Consider the following 20,075-nt stretch of genomic DNA (forward strand, 5'->3'; position numbering starts at 1 on the left):
CGCGTAGTAGATAGTTATGGACTAAAAGAACTCCGAAACATGTTCCCAATAGCATCAATTTTTACACTGTTAGCTCAGGTGGGAGGGGTTGGGAGTACGTGGCGGACTTATTCCGTCTGTCGTATTACAAAATCGTTGTACAGGATGTCTAAGCGATAATGGATCAATACGAATACGATCCGAGGATTGTAAATAGCCTATGAGAAATGAATTAACGCCAGGACCATACACACCAGGACTAGTCCCTGGTGTGTAAGGACCAGCCCCAGTAATGATCAAAATTATGGAAAGGACCGGTTACGTTAACATGGGTTGTCATTGACGGGACTCATTCTAAAATACACGTCCAGAAACAGTTTAGTTGTCTACTGGTAGTCTTTGCTAACCTCTTAAGGACCTATTTTATTTTAAACGAAGTATCAGGAAAGGAAGCATTCCTGCAATATGCTGAACAATAGTGATATTTCCGCCAGCGACTAATAGCACCAATTTCCCGTAGGATATATAAAAACTGACAGCACTGATATCAATAGCGAAAGATATTGCATGATCATAAACTTGCCGAAATTCATTCGACGGTTACCATACACACAAAAAAATTTCACGAAAAATTTTCCAATTAAAATTTTAATTGAGTTTTAAAAAAATATTCAATTAAAAATTTAATTGATTCAACAAATTTTTTAATTGAAACAAAAATCAATCACAAAAATAATAGTATCAATTAATATTTTAATTGGATCAATTAACTTTTTAATTGACCTTCAATTAATTTTTTAATTGATACTATCATTTCTGTGATTGAAGACATTTCAATTAAAAATTTATTGGATCAATTAATTTCGTTATTGAATTAGAAAAAAATTTTTGTGTGTATGCACGAAAGGTATCTTCAGTGTGTACTCTTAGAGAAGGCAAGGTTGAATGAGTCCTCTCGGGCTGAGTTTAGGTATCGGTAATGTCCGCCAATGTAGGAGTGTGGATTAGCGAAGCATTTAAAAATTTGAACACTATGGAGAAGTCCCGAAAAAGATCAGAACCAAATATAAACATAATAGTTACGAATTTATAAAAAAATCCGCTACCGTGCCTCGAACCTGGATTGTCTGCTCCATTCACGTTAACAGTCGCTTTAGCACATTGCACCACCGACGGAGTTGCCATAACGAATATTTTAAGAATTTCATGGCCAAAGAAAAACAAACACCCCTGAACGAAATCGTCAACATCCCGTTATGAGTTTTCGTGAACTTTTCTGTTTAATTTTGTTACCGTTCGTTCACGTTCATAAACTAGAAAAAATGCGAATTAAAAACCGCAAACTTACATGTCTTACTTCTAAAGGTTTTTAACCATTAACGGGTGAGGTGAAATTTTTTGCGTACTTTTGGACGTGGGGTAAATTTGACCCCCTCTTTTGCATAAATTATTTTCCTATAAGAAAATAGTTTTTTTATCATTATTACATTTGTTGATTGTATTTAATGAAAATAAAACAATATTTCGAAAAATTTTATGTATGTAAATTTTACCACCACGTGGTCAGTTAAAGGTTAATTAAATCGGAATAGACAATTTTCATATCAAATATATGAGATAGCGGATTTAGCACTTGATTTTAAAAACTAAAAAATTAATAAATTAAAAACACCCTCATAGAATCTGTAATTGTGAGTAGTACTACAAAATTTTAATAATAAATTTCTTCACACAAAGCGATTGCTCTGGACACCCTAATAAACATTACTCTGTTGAATAGTAATGCTGAAGCTCACATTTATTTTAATTCAGCTCTTCCTAACACAGATTTTCTTCCGTTTTAAATTATTTTCATTTATTTATTTAGGTTTTGTTTTTCTTCATTGTAGCTAGTGTTTTTTCGTATATTTCGGTTTTGTAAGCAGAATGTATTTAAGAGGTAATGAGAAACATCTAAAGAAAAACGAACAAAAATTTGAAAAAAAAACGAAGAAAAAAATTGTACAAGCGACTAAGAAAAGCTAAATATTTTCATTTAAGTACAATAAAGTTGTGTAGCAGCTATGTTTTCGTCCGTCTGTCTGTCTGTCCATTCGTTCGTTCGTTCTTCTGTTTGCTCTCAGACTGTCTGTTTTTAATGTCCTTTCCTGTTTTCTATTTTCTTTTTGATGCTATTTACATGTTTTCATTTTGTTTTCTTTTCATTTACTGATGTTGCTACTGCTGCTGTTGCTGATGTTGTTGCAACCATCGTTTGCAAAAGACCGTGGGAGGTGGGACACCGGCTAATGTTTCCTGATTCGGAAGAGGCAATACTTCTTCCTCCTCATGATGAGGATGATAAGGCTGAGCAGGCTGTTGCGGCTGTATATGTTGCCTAAGATGATGATGTGGCTGTTCTATTCCTGGTATACTAATAGTGGCCACCTGTATGGTGGGTATATGGAGCATCGATTGCGGATGTTGCTGATGCTGCTGTTGATGCTGCTGTTGCGATAATAATGCTGAAGGTGGAGGCTTTGGTGGTGGCAGGACCAATTGTGGAGCCGGTTGTTGCAAATTAAAATTCATTAATTCTCACAATTCTGTACTCATTTCACCTACGATTGTGCCCTGTGAATGGAAAAAACAAGAGAAGAGGGAAAACGGGGGGAAAAGAAAGAAGATAAGACATAAATGAAAATGAGTAATGCTCGAATAATTAATAAAAGCTTTTGCTGCATAAACAAATAGTATTTAAGTTAAAAAAATATATATATTCGAAAAAAAACGTTCTCTTTTTGGTTAGTGTTTATTTTAATATTTTTTGTTTTTACTGAAAAAAAAATTTGAGGAATTTTTGATATGCTATTTTATGGTCCAGAAGGTAAAGTGCTTAGAATTAGTTTTTACGTAAGCTTATAATTAATGTAAATTGTAATGTGGCTTGTTAGTGTTGTGCTAATGGACTCATAGCAAATTATTTATATTGGGGTATGAGGTTTTAGATAAAGCAAAACATAATGCATACAAATTAGTATTGTCATTAAATGGGACCTTACGTTTTTGATTTGTTATATAAAAATGTCATAAAATGTGTCATCGTTGTAATGATGGTTTGTTTTATTTAATTAATTTTTGGGTGACTTTTTTTCGTCAATGATCTTATGAAGACTATGTATTGGGTTTAGAAAAACATTTATTGTAATTTTTTTAATAAATTATATTTTTTTAAATCTTAAGATTTAAACCGTAAGCAAACGATATAAGCTCATCTCGAAAACCTATGCATATAAGAAAGTTAGTAAAAACACCAAACCTTCTTTTTCCTATGAATATAAGAAAACAAGAATATAAGAATCTAGAATTGTGTGTTTTTAAGCGATTGTTATATCCGTTGTCTTTTGTACGACTTTGCTAAAATATTCTAGGAATAAAATATTTTTAAATTTATGGTAAACCAATGTCCCGATATCTCAAGGAGTTTGTGGACATCAGTATTTTTATTTCATTTCATTTTATTTTATTATATTTTATTTTATGTTATTTTATTTTATTTTATTATATTTTATGTTATTTTATTTTATTTTATTTTATTTTATTTTATTTTATTATATTTTATTTTATTTTATTTTATTTTATTTTATTTTATTTTATTTTATTTTATTTTATTTTATTTTATTTTATTTCATTTCATTTCATTTCATTTCATTTCATTTCATTTCATTTCATTTCATTTCATTTTATTTTATTTTATTTTATTTTATTTTATTTTATTTTAATTTATTTTATTTTATTTTATTTTATTTTATTTTATTTTATTTTTATTTTAATTGATTTTATTTTAATTTATACATGGATTTTAAGAAACTCCTTCAAGAAGACCGGTTCAAATGGTATAATTTCCGAATTTAACTTTTAAGTTTCTAAATATGGAAGCTACACCAGATTGTGCACAGAAAAATATCATCAAGATATTTCCAATTAAAAAATTAATTGAAGCTGAAAATTTTTCCAATTAAAAAATTGATTGATACAATTAACTTTTTAATCGAACGCGAAACATTAATCCAAATACATCAATCATTGAACATTTTAAAATTATTAATTAAAAAATTAATTGTATCAATTAATTGTATCAATTAATTTTTTAATCAAACTCGTAATACTAAGTCAGTTAAAAAATTATTGAAATACAATTTTGACAAAATTTTCTATAGAAATAAAATTGTGAGAAAATTTTCTATAGAAATAAAATTTTGACAATATTTTCTATAGAAATGAAATTTTGACAAAATTTTCTTTAGATATAAAAATTTGAAAAAATTTTCTATAGAAATAAAATCTTGACAATATTTTCTATAGAAATAAAATTTTGACAAAATTTTCTATAGAAATAAATTTTTGGTAGATTCCCAGCAAAAAAAATTTGGAAGTTCTTCCAAAGGCACAACTCTAAAAACACTTCCAGGAGATGCACACCCAATAATGTTCTTTGTTTTAACTACCCAGGAAGTTCTTTTAATTCAATTTTTTTATATATATAGTTTTTTCATACTTTTAATGGATAATTTTAACTTTGATTGTTTCAAAAAGTTTAAAAACAGAGTAAGAATTCATAAAATGGTACAAATCATTTAAATTTTGTCGACAAAAATGCTAAATCCAATGTGAAAAAATTGTGCATTTTTGAAAATATTTGAGGTCAAACGTTTCCGACAAGCGTTAGAATCCATTAAAAATTATAAAAATTATTTATTTGACAAAATATCACATAATTTTTTAATTTATATCCAAAACATTGAATTTGGATCACACCTAAAGAAGTGGTACAAATTCAGTGCAACGGCTATTGAAATGGAGGACTTCCGTCCTATGACAAGCCCATGTCAAATTCATTGCTTCTGCGTCAATTTAGCACCACTTCCGGATCCAAAAAGAACATTTTCATTACTTGTTTGGCGACGCTTTTTTTGCTGGGTTATTTTTGGCTCGAGTGGCAACCATGATTATGAACCGATATGGACTAATTTTTGTGTGATTGGAGATGGGCTATATATAACTATAGACCGATGGGAGCCACCGTGGTGCAATGGTTAGCATGCCCGCCTTGCATACACAAGGTCGTGGGTTCGATTCCTGCTTCGACCGAACACCAAAAAGTTGTTCAGCGGTGGATTATCCCACCTCAGTAATGCTGGTGACATTTCTGAGGGGTTTAAAAGCTTCACTGCAATGTGGAACGCTGTTCGGACTCGGCTATAAAAAGGAGATCCCTTGTCATTGAGCATAACATGGAATCGGGCAGCACTCAGTGATAAGAGAGAAGTTCACCAATGTGGTATCACAATGGACTGAATAGTCTAAGTGAGCCTGATACATCGGGCTGCCACCTAACCTAACCTAACTATAGACCGATATGGACCAATTTTAGCATGGTTGTTAGCGGCCATATACTTACACCAAATTTCCAAATTTCAACCGGATCGGATGAATTTTGCTCCTCCAAGAGGATCCGGAGGTCAAATCTGGGGAACGGTTATAACAGGTTGGCTGATAAGTCCCCGATCTGGCACATAGATGACGTCGCTAGTATTAAACGCATATTATTTTTATATAGTTCCAACCTTCAAATGATTCGTGTAAAAATTTGACGTCTGTAAGTCAATTAGTTTGTGAGATAGAGCGTCTTTTGTGAAGCAACTTTTGTTATTGTGAAAAAAATGGAAAAAAGGAATTTTGTGTTTTGATAAAATACTGTTTTCTGAAAGGAAAAAATACGGTGGAAGCAAAAACTTGACTTGGTAATGAGTTTCCGGACTCTGCCCCAGGGAAATCAACAATAACTGATTGGTATGCAAAATTCAAGCGTGGTGAAATGATCACGGAGGACGGTGAACGCAGTAGACGCCCGAAAGAGGTGGTTACCGACGAAAACATCAAAAAATCCACAAAATGATTTTGAGTGACCGTAAAATGAAGTTGATCGGGATAGCAGAGGCCTTAAAGATATCAAAGGAACGTGCTGGTCATATCATTCATCAATATTTGGATATGCGGAAGCTCTGTGCAAAATGGGTGCCGCGCGAGCTCACATTTGACCAAAAACAACAACGAGTTGATGATTCTGAGCGGTGTATGCAGCTGTTAACTCGTAATACACCCGAGTTTTTCCGTCGATATGTGACAATGGATGAAACATGGCTCCATCACTACACTCCTGAGTCCAATCGACAGTCGGCTGAGTGGACAGCGACCGGTGAACCTTCTCCGAAGCGTGGAAAGACTCAAAAGTCCGCTGGCAAAGTAATGGCCTCTGTTTTTTGGGATGCGCATGGAATAATTTTTATCGTCTATCTTGAGAAGGGAAAAACCATCAACAGTGACTATTATATGGCGTTATTGGAGCGTTTGAAGGTCGAAATCGCGGCAAAACGGCCCAATATGAAGAAGAAAAAAGTGTTGTTCCACCAAGATAACGCACCGTGCCACAAGTCATTGAGAACGATGCCAAAAATTAATGAATTGGGCTTCGAATTGCTTCCCCACCCACCGTATTCTCCATATCTGGCCCCCAGTGACCTTTTCTTGTTCTCAGACCTCAAAAGGATGCTCGCAGAGAAAAAGATTTCGCTGCAATGAAGAGGTGATCGCCGAAACTGAGGTCTATTTTGAGGCAAAACCGAAGGAGTACTACCAAAATGGTATCAAAAAATTGGAAGGTCGTTATAATCGTTGTATCGCTCTTGAAGGGAACTATGTTGAATAATAAAAACGAATTTTGACAAAAAAATGTGTTTTTCTTTGTTTGGCCGGGGACTTATCAGCCAACCTATTATGGGGCCTATATATAATTATGGACTGATATGGACCAATTTTTCCATGGTTGTTAGAGACAACATACTAACACCACGTACCAAATTTCAACCGAATCGGATGAATTTTGCTCTTCCAAGAGGCTCCGGAGTTCAAATCTGGGGATCGGTTTATATGGGGGCTATATATAATTATGGACCATATACTAACACCACATACCAAATTTCAACCGGATCGGGTGAGTTTTACTCCTCCAAGATGCTCCGGAGTTCAAATCTGGGGGATCGGTTTGTATGGGGGCTATATATATTTATGGACCGATATGGACCAATTTTTTCATGGTTGTTTGAGACCATATACTAGCACCACGTACCAAATTTCAACCGAATCAGGTGAGTTTTGCTCTTCCAAGAGGCTCCGGAGTTTAATCCCCATATTCATAACAGTTAATGTACAGTTTAAACCTACTCTTACCATACAACATCCTCTGATAAACTGTCAGTAAATTATTATGAATATGGACATAAATCTGAGGATCGGTTTATATAGGGGCTATATATAATTATGGACCGATATAAACCAATTCTTGCATGATTGTTGCAGACCATATACAAACACCATGTACCAAATTTGAACCGAATCGGATGAATCGGATGACCCATTTGCAATACCATCCGACCTACACCAATAACAACTACTTATGCCAAGTGTCAAGTCGTTAGCTTGTTTCGTTCGGAAGTTAGAGTGATTTCAACAGACGGACGGACGGACATTCTTAGATCGACTCAGAATTTCACCACGACCCAGAATATATATATATACTTTATAGGATCTTAGACCAATATTTCGATGTGTCACAAAACGGAATGACAAAGTTAGTATACTCCCTCATCCTATGGTGGAGGGTATAATGAAGTGGTATGAACTGTCCTCTCTGGAATAAAAAAAATCCGATGGCGAGCAACCTGGAGATAAAGTATTTTTTTATACTTATATCCATGATATCAGATGTGGAGATATATGTCATATCACATCTCAATTGTTGAATTTCCGGGAAATAAACTTAACATTCTAACCGCTTCAAATTCTGCAAAAAGAGTTCATTTGAGTTTTTTTAACTCCCACCAAAAATATGTGTTGCATATATTGCCACATTTCCATTATGGAGTCTATTAAAATAAGTAGAAATAACAACCTATGTTGCCTTAGATCACATTAAAATATTCTTGAGGGTATAGCAAAGGCACCAAACTGCTACTCCCTGATGGAAAATGACACGTGTTGAAACATTCGCAAAGTAAAATAATACAAATATTTCAACAGACATTATTTTATTTCACTTTTTTTTTTTCAAACAGTAAATATCCTTCCTGTATTTGATATTTATGCAATGTCTTAAATAAGGAAGTATGGGTCGCGATGAACAGAAGGCTCCACGTCTGATACCCTCACAAAAACAACCTTTCCAGGATGTTCCGCCCTACCGCTTATTTTTTTTTTTTTTTTTTGTTACCAATGCTCAGAAAACAAAAGTCAAGTAACATCCCCCCATATATGTGGGCAAAAACAGGGGGGGGGGGGGGGGGTGGAGGAGGATGAGTGGCTTTGGTAGATGGCATTTGTAAGGAAGTTTTAGCATTAAAATAACAATTCATACATCCCCGTATATTATTTATAATGATGATTCTTTATCTCTTCTCCATTGCCGAGTGTGTGTGTGTGTGTGAGCGCGTTGTTTTTTCTGTTTGCATTACAACGCAGCATAAAATAGGGAAAATTATTACCATCGACTGTTTTTGGGGGAGGGGGAGAATACATTTGGCTTTGGATTTAAGGCCTCATCAGATGATACTATTAAGGGGAATTTTTCTTCAATAGAAGCAAAACACGAAAAAAAAACACAAAAACAGAATACTGAAATGGCGGAAAACACTTATAATAATAAATTTTTATATATAATTTGATAAGAGGAAAAATTGTTCCTGAATGGGATGTAAACAATTCCGTTATAGCTTCATACTCTATAATTCTTAGTATATTATTATGATGTCGATGAAATATATTAGCAATTAAGATGGATATTTATAATATCGTTATATGTTGATTTTTTTAAGGGAGCACATATTACATTTATTATTTATTGAATATCAATTCTCTGGAATATGTGTTATATTGGTTATAAAGAGCAAAAAAAGACACACATATTAACAACTTAATATACCTTCAACAAAAATTGGGAGTCAAAGGAAACCCATAGAAGGACTATATTAAACCTCCGATGGGTGGTCAGCTTCCTTTGGAAGTTTTTAATTTTTATTATTTCATAACTCTGTATTTTGCCTGATCTCAAATAGGACTGTTCACGACTATATGTATTAATTAGTACGAAAAGTGATAAATCATCATATTTAAGATGAAGACCGAATTTTCATGAATAAAAGGGACCTTACCACCCATCAGTGGACTAACTTTGTAATTAATTTGTAACGCATGGACAATTCCCCTATTAGGTTTTCCCATTGGTGTATATATATCGTTGCAGAAAAATATCTCCAAAATATGTCCAATTAAAAAATTCTTTGAAATTGAAAGTGTAATCAATAAGATTTACGGTCATTTTCATGTATTTCTATTTTGCGTTAACTGCCAGTTAATAGAAAGTAAACTGCAAACATCTTCTCTCCGATTAACTTTATCTGAAAAATTTTGAATACTTAAGATCCTAACTGGCATATGACTGATATGACCATAGTACTATTTAATGTAGTACTAATGGAGCTTCATGAATATGGTGGTAACAGATACAATTAACTTTTAACCAAATTAAAAAAATCAGTTAAAAAAATTATTGACAATATTTACTTTTTTATTATGTATAGTATTAATTATCTTAATTAATATTTTAATTAAAATTGATACTGTTTTCAATTCAAAATATAATTGAAACTTTTGGTCTAGAATTATGAGTTTATTTATACCTAAAAAATTAATGGTTCATTACATTTTCACTCAAATGCAAAAAACAGAAAAATCCAACTATAGTTAAGACCAACGAAATCGTAGTACCTCTAACAAAAAAACAACATATTTCGTCTAAAGGTAAATAATTATAAATAAATAATTGATTGCCTCAATTAAAACAAGTATATACGGCCGTAAGTTCGGCCAGGCCGAATCTTATGTACCCTCCACCATAGATTGCGAAGAAACCTTTCGTAGATGTTTCTGTCATCCACAATCGAAATACTTGGGTTGTGGTATCTTAAAACTTCTTAACATCGTTTTCTAAATTGTGAGTTAGTCCATACGTGGTATATATTAAACAAAAAAGTTATGTATAGTTAAGTCTACAAATAATTACGAATCGATATGGACTTTTGCACGGTACGTAGGGAGCCAGAATTGAAATATGTGGGTCGCTTATATGGGGGCAATATACAATTATGAACTTGATATGGACCAATTTTTGTGTGATTGGGGATCGATTTATCTGAGGCCTATATATAACTATAGACCGATATGGACCTAGCTAGGCATGGTTGTTAACGGCCATATACTAGCACAATGTACCAAATTTCAACTGACTCGGATGAAATTTGCTTCTCCAAGAGGCTCCAAAACCAAATCTCGGAATCGGTTTATATGGGGGCTATATATAATTATGGACTGATATGGATCACGTTTGGCATGGTTGTTAAATATCATATCCTACCACCACGTACCACCGGAGATCAAATCTGGGGATCGGTTTATATGGGGGCTATATATAATTATGGACTGATATGAACCAATTCCTGCATGGTTGTTGGATACCATATACTAACATCACGTACCAAATTTCAACCGAATCGGATGAAGTTTGCTCTCCCAAGGGGCTCCGGAGGTCAAATCTGGGGATCGGTTTATATGGGGGCTATATAAAATTATGGACCGATGTTGACCAATTTTTGCATGGGTGTTTGAGGCCATATATTAACACCACGTACCAAATATCAACTAAATCAGATGAATTTTGGTCTTCCAAGAGGCTCCGGAGGTCAAATCTGGTGATCGGTTTATATGGGGGCTATATATAATTATTGACCGATGTGGACCAATTTTTGCATGGTTATTAGAGACCATATACTAACACCATGTACCAAATTTCAGCCGGATCGGATGAAATTTGCTTCTCGTAGAGTGTCCGCAAGCCAAATCGGGGGATCGGTTTATATGGAGCCTATAGATAATTATTGACCGATGTGACCAAATTTTTGCATAGTTGTTAGAGACCATATACTAACTCCATGTACCAAATTTCAGCCAGATCGGATGAAATTTGTTTCTCTTAGAGGCTCCGCGAGCCAAATGGGGGATCGGTTTATATGGGGGCTATATATAATTTTTGACCGATGTGGACCAATTTTTGCATAGTTATTTGAGACCATACACTTACACCATATACCAAATTTCAGCCGGATCGGATGAAATTTGCATCTCTTAGAGGCCTCGCAAGCCAAATCGGGGGATCGGTTTATATGGGGGCTATATATAATTATGGACCGATGTGGACCAATTTTTGCATGGTTGTTAGAGACCATATACTAACACCATGTACCAAATTTCAGCCGGATCGCATGAAATTTACTTCTCTTAGAGGCTCCGCAAGCCAAATCGGGGGATCGGTCTATATAGGGGCTATATATAATTATGGACCGATGTGGACCAATTTTTGCATGGTTGTTAAAGACCATATACTAACACCACGTACCAAATTTCAGCTGGATCGGATGAAATTGGCTTTTCTTAGAGGCTCCGAAAGCCAAATCGGGGAATCGGTTTATATGTGGGCTATATATAATTATGGACCGATGCAGACCATTTTTTGGACGGTTGTTAGAGACCATATACTAACACCATGTACCAAATTTTAGCCGGATCGGATGAAATTTGCTTCTCTTAGAATGTATGCAAGCCAAATTTGGGGGCCCGTTTATATGGGGGCTATACGTAAAAGTGGACCGATATGGCTCATTTGCAATACCATCCTACCTACATCAATAACAACTACTAGTGCCAAGTTTCAAGTCGATAGCTTGTTTCGTTCGGAAGTGATTTCAACAGACAGACGGACGGACGGACATGCTCAGATCGACTCAGAATTTCACCACGACCCAAAATTTATATAATTTATGGAGTCTTAGAGCAATATTTCGATGTGTTACAAACGAAATGACAAAGTGAATATACCCCCATCCTATGGTGGAGGGTATAAAAATTCTAATTACCGGATTGTTTTTTTTGCTTAGATTTTTTCCTATTAAAGAAATTTAATATTTTTTATATTTTATTAAAATTTAATTGTAATGTTTTGCATGAAATCTTTAATTTAATTATTTTTTTTTGTTTAATTAATTTTTTTATTTTTGTTTAAGAAACTTTAGCATTTATTTACAACAGCATTCGAAAGTGTTGTTTTTTCAATAGTTTTAATTATATAATTAATTCTTAATCTTACATTATAAGGGGGAGTTATTGTCTACAATTTACTTTAACTTTAAGGATAATCAAATTCAAATGCAGTAAATAAAATATCTGTACAAAATGAAACTTTTGTAGTTTGGAATAAACAAAAATATGAATAGAACTCAATTGAAGAGAACCCTTCACTATTTGTGCAAGGGGAGAGTGAATATAGATAAATACAAGAGATCTAATAAAATCGTTAACCAGAAACTGAACAAGTGAAGAAACAAGGGGTGATACGGAACACAAAACAAACACAAAATAAAAGGAGAAAACTTACCGTCGACTACTTAGTATAATTGGGGAAAGGATTATCTCTAAACTGGAGGAAATATTTTGATTTTGATTTTGTAACTGATTTTGGGTGCATTGCATGGTATTTGTCGTAGTTGCTGTTGGCCCTCCTGCAGACGACATTGATGAGGAAGTCGATGTCGATGATAACGAGACTGGCGATATTTCAGTTCCTCCTGTCGTTGAGAATTTACCACCACCACTACCTCCCATGAGGTTACTGTTACTGTTGCCGCATGGAGTATGATGGTTGTTGTTGTTGTGACCATTACTGGAACTATAGGTAGTAGTGCTGGTTTTAGGGATTTGGGGAGAATTTAAATTGGAATTTGAATTGGAATTGCTATGTAAATTTTCAATTTGTTGCAAGCCCTGTATGGGGGAATTACTATGATGCTGATGCTGATGTTGTGTAGATGCTGTTGCTGTTGCACTATCACTATTGACTGGGTGATGTTGGTGGATTGTGGCAGTATTATTGCAGTTTGTGGTAGCCGTAAATGATAAGGGTTGTGTTGTAATAACTACATTATTGCTATTCATGGTGCTGGGGCAAGTGGCAGGTGTCTGGGGGGTTATTGTGGATTTGGGTTGTGGGGTTTGTGAGGATTGGGTAGTGGCATTATTCTGGGTATTCAAACATTTCATGGTAGTATTTGCATTAGGGGATAATAAGCTCGTTTGCTGGGGCAATATTGTATGTTGTTGCGTTTGCTGTTGCTGATTGTTGTTGGCATTACAATTATCTAAATTGATGGGATGGTGGCGATTCATTGATACAAAATGTCTAATTGTTGGCGATGTTGTATCAACTTGAGAGCCATACTCTTCAATATTTGCTGGAGATACAGCTGGACCACTGTCATTGTTATTACCACTAGGGCTTGTGCTTTCCGCATGATTGTTATTAATTGAAGCCCCATCATCGTATTCATCATAGGAAACTTCACTCTTGTCATCATCATAGCTATCATGACCACGGTGATGAAGAGAATGATGAAGCTGTTCATCATCCTCTTCGGTATGACTGGGCTCTTCGTCGATTTCTTCCAAATCATCTTCACTGCAGGTTGTGGACAGTGAATGAGATGTTGAATTATTAGCTCCTCCATTCACATGAAGCCTATCATTGCCAATGCTATTATTGGTGATACAGGTGTTGGTTGTGATGGTATTCTACAGGGGTTTTAGTATTTTGTTTGTCATATACATATCATGATGGATTAATTTTTGCAAATTGGAAACGAAAAATCGATTTGGTTTTTATTTTCCAATCAGTTAAGTCAGGGGGGGAAGAAACAAGAACATACGAAAGTTGGGATTTACCAAAAAACTGTTGGTTTGAAAGTTGTTTTGACATAATCTTAGGGGAGGGCACACATATCATTCAACAACATAATAATAATGCTACACCATAATTGTAATGACATTCAGGATTTGAAAAAAACAGGCCATAATAAAAACAAATTCCATGCTTTTTTTGAACTTTTTTTTGAGTTTCTTAAAACATTTAAAGACAAACAAGGATAAACATGCTTTTGGGTCATATCACAAAGGAAACACAAGGAATATTTTTGTTGGGAATAAAATAATTAAGCTATCAATATATACTATGATAATATACTAATTAAGATATTAACGTTAAATACAAAAACGACTTAAAACTAATAAAATTATACTAAAGTTTTAAAACCAAAATATATTTTAATTTAAATTACTAACAAACTTAGTTTTCTACTACTATTATGCTTACCATTTGAAAATAAAATAATTGTCCAACTTCAAAAAGTGTATAAAACACGCCATGATTGTATTATACCCCGGCGCTATTTTTTCATAAATTTAAAAATGTAAAATTTGAAAATAGCACACAAAAAAACAAAAAAATATTTTTGTCATCAATCACGAAATTAATCGATCCAATTATTTTTAATTGAAACTCTTTCAATCACAAATATGATGAATTAATTTTAATTGAAGTTATTTAATTCATTGATCCAATTAAAAATTTACTTGATAACTAAATATGTAATTAATTGATTGATCCACTAAAAAATTTAATTGATACACAAAAAAATATTTTTTGAGCCAATAAATTTTTTAATTGAAAATCTTTGAAAATTCAATTAAAATATTATTTGGAAAAAAATTGATGATATTTTTTTGTGTGTATATAGTCTAAAATATATAAATAGGAAGAGAATCCAAACCGATTTAAATAGCTAAAATTTGGAAGTCCTTCCAAAGTCCATAACGAATCGATTTAAAGAGCTAAAGTTTGGAATTCCTTCTCAAGTCATTACTTTTAACAAACATACCAAAAAATATTATGACAAAAAGAATGTAGGTACTTTTCTCGAAAAAAATCGATACTTTTCATAAATTTAAAAAATGTGAAATTTTACAATAGTAAACACAAAAAAAAACTTTTTTGTCATCAATCACGAAATTTATCGATCCAATTAATTTTTGATTGAAACTTTTTCAATCGCAGAAATGATAATATCAATCACCAACATCAATTAAACAAATAATTTTTAATTAATTTTAATTGACGTTAATTAATTCATTGACCCAATTAAAAAGTTAATTGATAATTAAAAATTTAATTAATTGATTGATCCAATTAAAAATTTAATTGATACTATTAAGTTTTGTGATTGATTTTTATTTCAATTAAAAAGAAATTGGGCCAAAAAAAATTTTAATTGAAAATCTTTGAGAATTTAATTAAAATATTATTTGGAAAAAATTTGGTGATATTGTTTTGTGTGTATATAGTCTAAAATATATAAATTGGAAGAGAATCCAAACCGATTTAAATAGCTAAAATTTGGAAGTCCTTCCCAAGTCCATACCGAATCGATATAAAGAGCTAAAGTTTGGAATTCCTTCCCAAGTCATTACTTTTAATAAACATACCAAAAAATATTACGACAGAAATAATGTAGGTACTTTTCTCGAAAAAATTCGGTACTTTTTTTTTTAATTCCAAATTGTGAAGTCTACAACTTTTAATCTAAATCACACAAGTACACAATGTTTTCTTCTAAAATGCGTAGAGTTTGTTTATTTGTGGCTCATATATGCATGATTTGACATCGGATTTGTTCACTCAATTGCTTATAACTTTGTCATTTTTCGGTCGTTTTTCTTCTAGTTGGTCTATCATTTATACGACCGTGAAGAGGAACCTGACGTTTTTTTCAATGGTTTGTACTTTTCCGGCGAAAAAGGGTCACTGCAAGTCCTAACTCAAAAATTTCGTCCCCATCCACGAAAAAATATCCCCAATTTGGGGAAAAATCTCCAATACTGCTCGGTCTAAATTGAGATTGAACCCATGACCATGAGCATGCCAAGTGGGCATGTTCCATTGCACTGCGGTAACTTCCGTGGGGGATGTAAAACTCTCAGAGCAAAATTTAGTTTCATCTTTTACAATTCCAAAATCTGAGACTATTCAACAAAATAATATCGATATATCAGAGTCATTATTTTGCATACTTTAAGTAAAATTATTAAAACAACTACGTATTTTTAATAAAAGTAGTGTTAAAAATTTAATTTAATTTAACAAAATTTATCTAAATAACAAAATTTTCTATAGAAATAAAATGTTGACAAAATTTTCTATAGAAATAAAATATTGACAAATTTTCTATATAAATTATTTTTTTTAGAAAATTATGTCTAGGAATAAAGCTTTGAAATATTTTTCTATAGAAATAAAATGCTGACAAAATATTCTATAGAGATAAATCTTTTACAAAATTTTCTTTAAATTCAATATATTTTAAAAAATTAATTTTTGTATCTTTCCCTAGTTGGGGCAAGCAAGTCTGAAATCGAAATTTCGATTACAAACCGAATGGAAAACTCCACCATTATTCACCTTCTACCACTATACCATGGTGGTGAATTTTTCGCGAATGTTTTTTTTTTTTTAAATATCTACCTAAAGTAATATGTTTCACACGGAATGGTCATATTTGGCAAAACCACACTAACTAGTATATAGTACACTTAAGCATTTAATAAACATTGATATTAGCTTTCTCTTGTTCCAATAAGTCAAAACGTTTAAATGCCATAAATTATTGTATAATACCATATTACAGCAATTTCACAACACAACGTACTCTCGCATTCAATCATCCTTTTTGAGAATTCGTGATATTGTTTTCTTTTACTTGTGTGGTTGTTTTAACGCGTACGATGATAAATATGGAAGCAATCTCATGTTATTTTACTTTTGATTGAGTTAATTAAGATATTTCACTTTTCAATACCAATACACGCAAAGTTTAATGAAGGCAATCAGAGTACAATGAGTCATAATGAGAAAGATAAAAACATTGAGAAAATAAATTAAAAGGAGAAGAATACTCAATGAGCATATGAGATGGTGTTGTGTTGCGTATACGTAACATGAAAATTTATAAGCATTCATCATACGCACACACGTACTGTAAAGGGTGATACGGTCAAAATTTGGTCAATACAAACTTGACGTATTTCTTTCAATTTTGCATTTAAAAAACCTGAACACCCCTCATTTTGAAGGCGTGTGTGTGTAGAATGTTGCTCCGTCAAAGCAAGAAGAGCAGCGTATCAAAATTTTGCTCGCGCATCGCGAAAATCCGAGCTACTCGCACGCAAAGCTGGCACAATCGCTAAAAGTTGTCAAATCAACGGTTACATATGTTATTAAAGTGTTTGGGGAACGATTGTCTACAGCCAGGAAGTCTGGATCGGGGGGAAATCGAAAACCGGAAGCCGCTGAGACGACAAAGAGAGTTGCCGGTAGTTTCAAGGAAACCCTAACCTCTCTCTCCGAGATGCCGCAACTATGCTGGGTGTATCGTCTACAACCGTGCATCCAGCCAAAAAACGAGCCGGACTATCGACCTACAAGAAGGTAGTGACTCCAAATCGCGATGATAAACAAAATACGACGGCCAATGCGCGATCCCGGGGGCTGTACACGACGATGCTGACGAAGTTTGACTGCGTGGTAATGGACGACGAAACCTACGTCAAAGTCGACTACAAGCAGCTTCCGGGACAGGAGTTTTATACGGCATCCGGGACTGTCAACCAAGAAATTTACGTGATAGAGTGTTTGAATAAACGTCTGCTGCCTTTCCTGAAGAAACACGGTTGTTCCGTACTGTTTTGGCCGGATTTGGCATCTTGCCATTACGGTAAAAAGGCCATGGAGTGGTACGCCGCCAACAACGTGCAGGTGGTTCCCAAGGACAAGAACCCTCCCAACACGCCAGAGCTCCGCCCAATTGAGAAATACTGGGCTTTTGTCAAGCGGAACCTAAAGAAGACCAAAAAAAAAAAAAAAACTGCTAAGGACGAGCAGCAGTTCAAGGAAAACTGGCTTTCTGCGGCGAAGAAGGTGGACAAGGTGGCTTTACAAAATCTGATGGCAGGTGTCAAGCGTGAGGCCCGGCAATTCGGATTTGGAAAAGCGAAAGCCTAACTGAATATTTTTCCTGAATTTTATACTAATTGAACTTGAAAAAGAAATTTAATTTGATTTTTTAAATAAACGATTTCACCGATTTATATGCGTTTTCCTTTGACCAAATTTTGACCGTATCACCCTTTAGGTTGAGATCTTCTATTTTTTGAAAATTTTCTATAGAAAATTTTTGTCAAAATTTTATTTCTATAGAAATTTTTGTCAAAATTTAATTTCTATAGAAAATTTTGTCAAAATTTTATTTCTATAGAAAATTTTGGTAAAAACTGGGCTATTGTCAAGCGGAACCTAAAGAAGACCAAAAAAAAAAACTGCTAAGGACGAGCAGCAGTTCAAGGCAAACTGGCTTTCTGCGGCGAAGAAGGTGGACAAGGTGGCTTTACAAATCTGATGGCAGGTGTCAAGCTTGAGGCCCGGCAATTCGGATTTGGAAAAGCGAAAGCCTAACTGAATATTTTTCCTGAATTTTATACTAATTGAACTTGAAAAAGAAATTTAATTTAATTTTTTAAATAAACGATTTCACCGATTTATACGCGTTTTCCTTTGACCAAATTTTGACCGTATCACCCTTTAGGTTGAGATCTTCTATTTTTTGAAAATTTTCTATAGAAAATTTTTGTCAAAATTTTATTTCTATAGAAATTTTTGTCAAAATTTTATTTCTATAGAAAATTTTGTCAAAATTTTATTTCTATAGAAAATTTTGGTAAAAATTTTATTTCTATAGAAAATTTTTCCAAAATTTTCATTCTATAGAAAATTGTATATTTAGAAAATGTAAGTACCTCTTATTTGGAGAGGAATATATTGTTAAATCTACCAAACCATCATAAATTCTACCAATCTGGCAAATAGTAAAAAATCTAAAATTTTTGGTAGAATTCTACCAACTATTTTTTATCCGTTTACCAAGAATTTTAATCCGTTTGGCGTGAAGTTTCAAAAATATATTTTAGATCCATATTGAGTTCGCTATTAATAAACCGCGAAAAGAGAATGAAAATTTGATAAATGAGATCTGTATCCTAATTTTAATTTTATTGGACCTAGATTTAAAACCAGATAGGTCGCAAAAAAAAACTTTATTTTAAAGCCGTATCTGTGGCACGGAATCGATACCAAAATCCTTAAGGGAAGGACAAAATCTTTGGATCCAAGTAAACTTTTTTTTTTGAGTATACGACGCTTATGTGAGTTTACAACTTTACGACTGTCACAAACCTAAAAAAGTTTCATACAGATTATCTCTGGCTAATATCTGTGGTCACAACCCTTAACAGCCTAACTCGAGTTAGGCCACAATTGACTTATTAGCAGCATCGTATTCAGCGTATCTAAATTTATTTGCTCTAAATTTTTCATGTGTGCATCTCTTCTAGGGAGGTAATTAATCCTGATCCAAAAAACACCTTCTCCTGATTTTCAGTGAAGATTCAAAACTTTAAACTCCTGTACTGAAAATATTGAAAAACAGACATAGGCTGTTATAGGTAGTGACCACAGATATATCCAAAAAGAGCATGCAAATTCGATAAGTGAGATATGTACTGTAATTTAGTTTTATAGAGCCTAGATTAGAACAATACATTCACTTCCGTAAAAATTAATTTTAAAGAAGCTACATCATTGACTTGGAATCCTTTTTTTATGAGGGACATGATAGTTGTCAATGAATAGTTACAGTGAATTTTGAAAGTGTAGTGCGAATGAGTAGGATACACGTTGTTTGAGTGTATCACCTTTTCTTCAAATACTCAGAATGAAAAATTCATTACTGCCTACATAAATATATGGAAATTATCTCATATGATGGAATGGAAACAAAGAATCTGCCATGTTAATGCCAATAAAAAATGAGTGAATGAATATCAATAGCGAATTAATACAATGAAATGAAAGATTCTTCTTGGGATTTCAATCATTGTTTTTCATCACTCATATCAACGTCACTCACAACATACTTGGGCAGAAAGAAACTTCAAAAATGTTGTTGCATACAAAA

At 33.3% G+C, this 20,075-nt stretch overlaps 1 protein-coding gene across 1 annotated transcript; it reads right to left on the bottom strand.

The window, feature by feature from the left end:
- Positions 1-2,433: 2,433 nt before the first annotated feature.
- On the bottom strand, positions 2,434-15,477 carry LOC142233244 (uncharacterized). The gene is made up of 4 exons (XM_075304099.1): positions 15,432-15,477; positions 14,327-14,352; positions 12,560-13,749; positions 2,434-2,592 (listed from the first exon to the last, which is right to left on the bottom strand). Exons 1-4 carry the CDS (start codon positions 15,475-15,477, stop codon positions 2,580-2,582), a joined length of 1,275 nt encoding a protein of 424 aa, XP_075160214.1. The 3' UTR covers positions 2,434-2,579.
- Positions 15,478-20,075: the final 4,598 nt, after the last annotated feature.

The sequence above is a fragment of the Haematobia irritans genome, chromosome 1, assembly GCF_050003625.1.
Source record: "Haematobia irritans isolate KBUSLIRL chromosome 1, ASM5000362v1, whole genome shotgun sequence".
Classification (NCBI taxonomy): Eukaryota; Metazoa; Arthropoda; class Insecta; order Diptera; family Muscidae; genus Haematobia; species Haematobia irritans.